At 44.2% G+C, this 9,119-nt stretch overlaps 1 protein-coding gene across 2 annotated transcripts in view; it reads left to right on the forward strand.

The window, feature by feature from the left end:
• DYM (dymeclin) overlaps positions 1 to 8,348 on the forward strand; it is a 33,392-nt gene extending 25,044 nt beyond the window's left edge. Inside the window, exon 18 of one of the 2 annotated variants that reach the window (XM_061558385.1) lies at positions 1,273 to 8,348. In XM_061558385.1, the coding sequence (XP_061414369.1) occupies positions 1,273 to 1,422 (150 nt within the window). In that variant the 3' untranslated portion in view covers positions 1,423 to 8,348. The remainder of the gene's footprint in view (positions 1 to 1,272) is intronic. The other variant, XM_061558384.1, reaches the window with a different exon arrangement.
• Positions 8,349 to 9,119: the final 771 nt, after the last annotated feature.

Consider the following 9,119-nt stretch of genomic DNA (forward strand, 5'->3'; position numbering starts at 1 on the left):
CGCTCATGTTTTTTTTTTGTTATTTGTACGACTGTTCCTTTTATGTGCCGATACGAGTGTTTTCGTATCCTTTTATTCGGGCGGGATAGTTTTCTACCCAAGTTAAAATTAGGTGCCCTCTAGCATTGAGCCCGTGAAGAGCCCTTACTTCAACTAAGTAAAAGCTCATTGAGCCTCTGACAAAATTGCCCGGAATGCACTCGGTCGCATCAGATCTCAAGCTAAGCAGGTTTGAGCCTGCATAGTCCTTGGTTTGGTGACCACCATGGACAAACAGGTTGCCATAGGCAGCAGGGGGCAGTGTCGCAAAATCCATTGTTAAACTGTATCTTTACATTCCCACGTTTATGCTCCCTGCCTTCACCAACCTGCACTGACCAGTGTGGTTAAGTATAGTCACATGACCCACCCTCTGTGTGGAAGCTTTCATGCAAAAATAGTTTTTTTGTGGAGGGCAGGCAAGCCCAACAACCAGCAATATTCCATTGGTACCTCATTTGCCAGTAAAAAATATGATAATTGGTTTTTTACCCTTTTATCTGGCAACAAAACTGACACCTTTTTTACGAGGAGTCATGTTTGCATAGACCACAATACCTGCAGTCAAAATGCAAACAAAAAACATAACTCTGATAATGTATGCACTGTCCTTGAAGTTGATTGGTCCACACCCGAGACAGCTTTCCTTAGAGCCTAGTCTCACATGGGTTGGACCAGATAATGCATGGGCGCACCTGAAATGATGTTGCCATTCTCAAGTATTGGTACCAGTGCTGGCATTCTTATGTATGGGGGTCTGCACATCGCTATGGCAATAGAGGTGTGGTTTGTAAACATATAGATAGAAGAGCTGTTTTTGGGATGTTCAGAGAATTCCAGCAGAGGAGTCTTGTTTTGTTATTGTGGGAATTTGGGCCCCTGGTTTTAGACAGCTTAGTCGTTCATTCATTATTTCATAAAAATATGAAGGTTCCAACTAAAATGCCCTTTTTACCCTTCGTGAGCAAACAAAACATGTCGACCGTAAATAATAATACTAATGTAAACACGTTACAAAAAAATTGGGTATATACTTTGAGAAGCTGTACTTCAAAGTAATCGTGTTTCATATTCACTATTTGTTTACCGAAGGAATTTTTGTTTTTCGCTTTTGTCGCCGTCCCCCACCGACCTCTCTCCCCCTTCGTCTCCCTTCCGTCGTCTCCCCCCCTCGCCTTCGCTCACCGTTTTCCTGCTCCGACCCCCATCCCTCCCGCTTCACCGTCCGAGCAGAAATTCCCCGAGCTCAAGTTCAAGTACGTGGAGGAGGAGAGCCCCGAGGAGTTCTTCGTCCCCTACGTCTGGTCGCTCATCTACAACACCGCCGTGGGGCTGCACTGGTCTCCACGCCAGATTCAGCTCTTCCCCGTCGATTGCGTTTGACGACAACTGTCGGGACACATGCGGTGGTGGGCGCAAGGTAGTGGGTAGGCCGTGGGTTTGGGAGGAGACCCCATATGTCGTTTGGGGTGCAGTGCCCCCCTGCTCCCCCCCCCCACCCATCTTATCCATGACCACAAGCTTCCAACAAATTTCAAAGCGGCACCGTACCCTTACCAGTCCCGTCCCCCCACCCCCTCCAACATCCGAAGACGCAAACGCTCGAAGTGGCCGGCGCCAGGAACTTTTCTCACGACGCCATCGCTCCGGGGTGGATGGTGGCGGGGGGGGGGGGGAGTCTGGACAGCATGGACCACTCCTGAGAGTCTCCACTGAGAGGGACGCTTAAAACTACCGAGCGAGTTAAACTGCCTCCTCTAATGCGTCCAGTCGTCTGGGCTCCACGCGAGCGTAAACATAAACTGAGCCGCAGTCCCTTTTTTATTATTATTGTCGTATTTTATTTGTTGTACAAACAGCACTTGAAACTGCAGTCAGGGGCAGAGGCTGAGCGCGTACGCTGCCTTCTGCTCGACTGCTGCGTCACGTGAACGGGGGCTGCCTGGTCATGTGGGGTCACCTGCCACCCCAGCGCCGCGGTAAAAAGGGTGCAGGCAGATCTGCCCACAGTGGCACCTGAAAGGAGCTCTTCTAAGATCGGGGTTAAAGTTCGGCGCGGATCTGGGTCTCATGCATATTGGGAAATCTTATACGGCTTCCAATTTTCTTTTCTTTAAACTATGGGGCAAATTGATGGGTGTATTATTTTTTTCGCAATAAGATGTCACCGTCGACCGGTCTGCAAAGTCGTCTAAAATGCTCCCCCCCACACCAATAATAATATCAACAGAACGACGGCAACATAGAGAAAATGGAGAACACTCCTTGTGTTTTCTTTTTTTTACTGTAGATTGTAACGTTCTGCAAAGGGAAATGCTGGTAGTGGGTGGATGCAAAAAAATACAAATTGGCTTCACAAGTAGTTCTGTAATCGCGAAGAACCACACGGTATGGGTGGAATGTCAAATCGGCTGAATGAGTTTATTGAGCCTGTGGTGGTCTTGGGAGAATGTATTTTACTGGCCTTAAAATGAGATCATTGGTCATGGGCACAGCGGTTGTGTAAGGATACCGATGAGATTGTGTGTCCGTTGCAGAGACCTCCATTGAGACGGTGTCTCATCCACCAGGCTTTCTCAGATCACAAACAATATCTGCTCATGCATGCCAATTGGCAGTTCTTAAGCGTGCAAACAAAACATGCAATGCTAGAAGTTACCATATTATGCATAAATATATTAAGTTCATGTATACACCATTTTTGGAATACTTTTTTTAACAGCATTTAAAAAGGATTTGGAAATAAGGTGATGAAAAGAGTGTTTTTACCTACTTACTATATATGATTATATCAAGCCTGGGGTAGGTGGTGATGTCCTGGTTAGCACTCTGCACTATGAGCCTGTAAAGCTGAGTTAGATTCCCGACCACAACTAACATCAGTGGCGAGTGATTACTGATCCTAAGCATCTTTCACTATGCCACACTGACCCAACAAAGTAAAATATGGTCAAACAACCGCCATGACTGACAGAATGGAGAGGCACTAATTCAACAGTGGATTGAAAAGGGGCTGTAAATGATATATATATGTTTTACAGACAGTATTGAACACGTAGTGAGTGATGTGCAAATATGTGCATACAGTGAAACCTCGGTATACGTCGTTATTCGTTCCAGAAGGTAGGACTTATACCGAAAATGACGTATACCAAACGAATTTTTCCCATGAAAAATAAAGGGAAAGGAAAGAATACGTTCCAGAGGAAAAGAAATGATATTTTATATGGCATATTATACATTAATCGGGTTGTATAAAATAATTTAGACACTAATTACTAAAATGCATACAGAAGCCACGTGACCAGCGCTGCTGCCAGCTGCGCTGGTCACGTGGCGTGCCTCAACCCCGCAGGTCGCGTGCCTCGACCCGGGGCTCCACCCTCCATGGGGGCAGCCCCCCACGCCCCCCCCCGCTCCTCTCCCCCACGCCCCCCACCCCTCTCCCCCACGTCCCCTACCCCTCTCGTTTTGTTTCAGTCGTGAACGGGGTATACGAGGGTACTGTACGTGGTGACTCATCCCGACCCATACAAGTTCTAGCAAACGCGACGTATCCCAAGCAAGACGTCGTATCCCAAGACATTTTTTCTCTCGAAAAAACACGACGTATACCAAATTCGACGTATTCCAAAGCGGTTGTATACCGAAGTTCCACTGTACTTTGAATAGCGTTTTTTTCTCATGTTCACTGCCTGTAGTTTATTCCATTTGGATAGATACATCAACATTAAAAACAGCATCCCCCTGGCACAAACAAGTGTTGCTTGTTCATCCTGACCCGGAGGTGGAAATCCCCATTGTTATTGTATACCCCTATCTCTCTCAAGGACAATCACTGGTGACTTGCCACTGATTGCAACAGCCTCAGCAGGTGATCCCCACATTACTCCCCAGAAGGGACATCAATAATGGGGCTTAGCCCTGGTCGGGATTTGAACTCTTAACCTCGTTTACTATATTCCGGTCATCGTTGCAGCGGCTTTTGGCTAACCGTTGAACAAAGACGGTCATTGTATCGCACGCTTTCAAATGCGCTTCTGCGGCCGTCTGGAATGCTCTTTCGATATTAGGAAGCCACTGGAGCTATGCACTTTTAAATTTAGTTTGAAAACTAACTTGTTTAGAACTGCTTGTTGTGTTTAGTTTGTTGTCCTACCCCCGCACCTCTGATTAGCACAGTTGGCTACGTATGGTGCAAACGAAATTCAACATATTTGTTTATTAAGATGTCTCCTGAATATTCCCCTTGAGATGGTACATCTCCTTTCCAAGGGCGGCCAGCTGTGTTATTTGACACGTAGAGAGCAAATGGCGGCCCTGCTGCACTGAGCGATATCCCAAGGCAGGCAGTGGGTTGCTTTTGTATTTGTAATTAATACTACGCGGTGTATGATTACGCATGTGAGATAAGTGCAATTGTGATCATGCATAGGTTGAGTGAAGTCATAATCGATTGTCCCCGTTGCTGCAAAACCTTTTTTTGTGTGAGGGCTAATTGGCTGCTGTGTTATAACTAGGCCTGTAATGATTCTTCACCCTCCAGCAATTTGATGAATTGTCACGATTGGGGGTCCTAGTTCAATTCAAAAATCTATATTTTTTGTCTTTTTTTTACCGTCTTAGTGTTGTTGTTGTTTCTCCGTCTTTGTAAAATTTTAATCACTCCTTTAACTGAAATGTAGAATGAGCGTATCACTCATAAATTGTAAATAGTCCATTCTCTTGTGCACGTTGCATGTATTGTGAGCATATGAATCGCTGTTAATCAATGAGGTGGTGCATCCGTTAGATGGATACTCATTACCATTTTCTCTTGGACTTATGAAAAGCTTATATTTTGTTTCTTTAATTTATTTCCACTTAATATAGATGTCTATGCATATTATACCGTGTCAGACTGCATTAAGTTGAACAGTACGTGATCATTGCAAGTCATTTAGTTTTCAATGCGGCAAAATACATTGCACTGTATATATCTATGCTCCCACGTGTATGCTTTCCCACCTTTGGCAACCTGCACTGATCAATATGGTGGATGTATGGTCAAATATCCCCCACGACCTGCACGGTGTGGGGAGGCCCCGAATCCAGTAGTGCATTGACAAAGGGCTGTACATGTATGTGTAGTAACTTGTTACACCCTGTACATAGAGTGTATATATCTCTGTATAATCACATGCCGTTGTACCTATTTTCACATTTTGAGAAAACAGGGCAACGTACATGCCAGGTTGAAGATCAGCAACGTTAAAGAGGTTTTTTTAAATATATATAATTGCAATGATTCCTAACTCATTTGCCATTTAAAATCATGGAGATAAATGTTCACTCTGTCCTAATTGTAAAGTTCAAAATTACATTCAGAAGTTGCTGATGGTCAGAAACATATTACAGCTTTAGTAACGTTATCTCGGGCATGTTGTGTATGTAGGTGAAGGACATGGCATTTGGTTAAAGTACTATGGTGGTGGTTAAATTGGAATGGGTAAAATGTCTCGTTTCACTTTGTTACCATTATTTTGGACAATCGTTTAAGCATATTGATGGTAAAGATGGCTGTAGATTTACAAAAAAAGTTGATAAAACCTAGATCAGTTAGTTTATGGTCAGAAGACGTCTGGCTCTGTGGTTCGCATCATGATCTTACACTTAGCAGTTCATGGTTTGTAAATATACAAATTAGAAATTCACATTCACGTATGTTAATTGGTGATCATTAAAAAATGGTTCCTGAGCAAGTTATGGGTTCTTGAGGACTGAAGGTCACAACCAAGGCTCAGGTTTGTTATCGGTGGTGAGCTCAGGTTGGAAAGGATTGGTGCGCACGCATGTGTGTTGTGTAGGTTTATATGGTTTTCTTGTTTTATTTACTTGTTACACTTCTATTGTCATTAATGCAACGTGAAAAATGACTGAAAACGGAAACTCAAACTTTAACACACAGCTGTGGCTGCGATAGACTGTGGGTGGTGAATGCAGCGTGTGGCATCGCATCGACTTGCAGGAGCGGCTCTGTAGGTAAACCGAGCTTCCTGTGCTGTGTTTGATTTACCCCCCCCCCCCATCACAGAGTGTGTGGTCAGAGCCACTGGAGAAAGACCGGGGTGGGGTGGGGCCCCCTTATAAATATTTTTTTGACCTAGCCCTGGTTTTTGCTCTGCGTGCCTGGACTTGGCTGACGTAGTCCAGATGATTATGGCACTGATCTCGTCTGATGTTACCTCTTATTTTTCCTGAACGGCGGTGGATGAGACGGACGGCACTGCGGGGACACGTGCCCGTCCACCGGTCTCACGATTGAATCGGAGATCCATTCGATTCCAGTGATGATGACCACGTAAACTCTTGATTGATTAATGTAATTTAATAAACGACATGAAGTTTCCATTTTAGTTCTTGATTACTTTTCAAAGGCACACTCGTTTACCATATTTACCTGGGGGGTATTTGTTGTTTACAATCTTCACTTGCGGATAGTTTAAAATATATTTACGACATGCAGAATCAGAATATGTATTTATACTGGAGGAATCTGATGAGCTATAAAGCCTTTTTTCACAGATGTCCACGCTTGTGGCAGTGCTGTCATGGGTTCTTAATGCTCTACAGCAGATAGCATGACATTGGCAAATGACGGGAATCGGACTCTTGAGAGTGTGCAACACAATCACACAGTGGGAATTAGTGTGTAGGAGGCACACTAATGGACGTACAGCTTGGTTGGTGTTTGCGTGCCGCTTGTTGAGCACTTCGCTTTGTAGATCAGCGTGCAGGCTTCCTCCAATGTCCACGCGAATGACCTGGGGTAAATGGACCGTCCTGTAGTGTGGTAAATCGTGGGTACGTCCAACTCTGTTTAACACGTCGGCTTTTGTGCCCAATATCCTAATTAGATCACGTAAATATTAAATCGAGTAAATATAAATGTGTCATTAAACCCGCCACCACCCAACAGCCAATTAGTAAGGTTTGTCACGTAAACTAAACGTGCCAATTTGTTACTAGTTCAGTAACGAATTGTGGATTTACTCTCCAACGCACCGGTGTGCTAAACCCGTAACGAATTTGCTTGTTTTGTTTACGTCCAACTGTGACACCCTGCCTGCGCAGGCATATTGTAGTACCGTGGTGTGTTGCCTGAATGTAACTCGTCAAAATGAAAGAGGGAGGCTCTCCAGTAGTAATGATATGGGCACTCCACATACGTACAGCAACAAAGTCTTATCTGGCCAGGCTAAATGTTCGGGAACACACATTAATGCTGGTACGGCATACAAGGAGGTTAGTAGTGGTGTTAGCACCGCCAATAGTAAGTAAGCAAGCCACCTTTGATTGCACAGCGTTGGTTATCCACACCTCGCCAGGTACTCGTTTCAGTCTGAATTCGGGGGAAGAAGGAGAGTTTTTACATAGCTGTTGTCACTGATGTGAATCGTGGCCCCCTGGTTGTTAATATGGGTTGCTGGAATTGTCGTGCAGTGTGATAACCACCGTGCCACCAAAATCCCGGCGCACCTACACGCGTAAACAAAAACGCATAAGTGGTGACGGTCAACATTTTTTGGGGAACACAATACTGTGTTCACCAAGCTGGTACAAACGTAATGTCATGTCAACTATAAAGTACATGCTAGACGGGCAGTCCTTGTTTAAGCAGTTGAGATCCCACTTGAGACGGGGCGTCTTAAAAGGGAGGCAAGGGTAATTCCAGTTGCACGGAACACGGCAAATGCATTTGTGTTAAGATTCATGGACCACCTTTGTCTAAGTGGGCTATTACACGGCTTAAATAGTTTATGAAAACAACCATTTGCCATCTATTGCGCATTTACGTTCATTACGTGGTTTGCGACTGAGAGGGTATGTGTAATCATTTTAATCATTTTACAGTGCATAGATGACCAAACTCCATTTATCGTCGGCCACCATGCTACACGCATTTCGACGCAACTTTCATTATATGCAAGTTAATCTCTTATACATTTAACTCACCTGACGCTCTGTAAAATGTTAAAACTAGACTGGTGCGATGTGAAGAATAGAGTTTGGCAAACCTTGGTATCGAATCAATCGTGGTTACTTTTAAGTTTAAGGTTGGTTCCTAAGAAGATGTACACACCCCTTGTGTTTTTTTGCTGAATGTGCGAAATAAGTAACAACTTTACCTGCACGTGTCAGTAAGCAGCTATTGCAAATTAGCCCCATGCTTTTACTGGTCTTGATATGTGAAGCTGTTGGCAATGGCCATAACAATTGTGAAATATATTCCTGCAGTAAGATTTTTGTTTGAGTGAATGTGTTGAAGAGTGTTTTGTTTATTATACTTAAATAATTTTAGCAGTTTAATACCATCATTTTAAGCTGTTCTAATCACCTCTTTTGGGCAGGGCCGGTAGAAAAGTGGTTAGTCCACTGCACTATGAACTTAGCTACCCGAGCTGGATTCCCAGCTACTACGCATCATATCAGCGGAAATGTTTTATCTGAACTCGCCCTATGCCCCAAGCACTTCACCATGCATTGCACCAATGTGGTGAACTATGATCAAACAATCCCTGTGACCAACATGGCACGGGTGGGCCTTTATCTGGCAATAGATTGACATCGGGCTGTAATCCAGAAGCTTAGAAGGGGGTTCACACTTCATCGAAGGGGCAGCTCTTTATCACTGCTAAAAGCACGTCTGTGGCAGTCGATTATACGGTCTGGATTTAAACATTTTAAAATATTGAACATTTTCAAATTTCCTGGCTGAATCCAGCTGCGGTGCTCATGCATGCCACAATGAGGCATCTGGGGTGTTGTGGGGTTTCCCCCGTGATGCTTTGTGGGCTAAAATGTCATAACAATTTTAGCGAGTTTTATTTGATAGATTTAAGTGGGTTGTGGAGGACAGCATATGTCTGTGCTACCCCTTTTTTTGTCATTGTGCAAAGCAAAGTGTATAATTACGTGGGGACACCGTATATACTGTGTCCTCGAAATGCCGGGCTAATTCAGGAGTGAGGTGCTCTGGTGTTATTTTCACGAAGACCAAACCAAATTTAGCCCCAGTTACAGCTTGTAATGTAATTTGT

Source organism: Lethenteron reissneri, chromosome 24, assembly GCF_015708825.2.
Source record: "Lethenteron reissneri isolate LAM-NWPU_2019-01 chromosome 24, ASM1570882v1, whole genome shotgun sequence".
NCBI lineage: Eukaryota > Metazoa > Chordata > Hyperoartia > Petromyzontiformes > Petromyzontidae > Lethenteron > Lethenteron reissneri.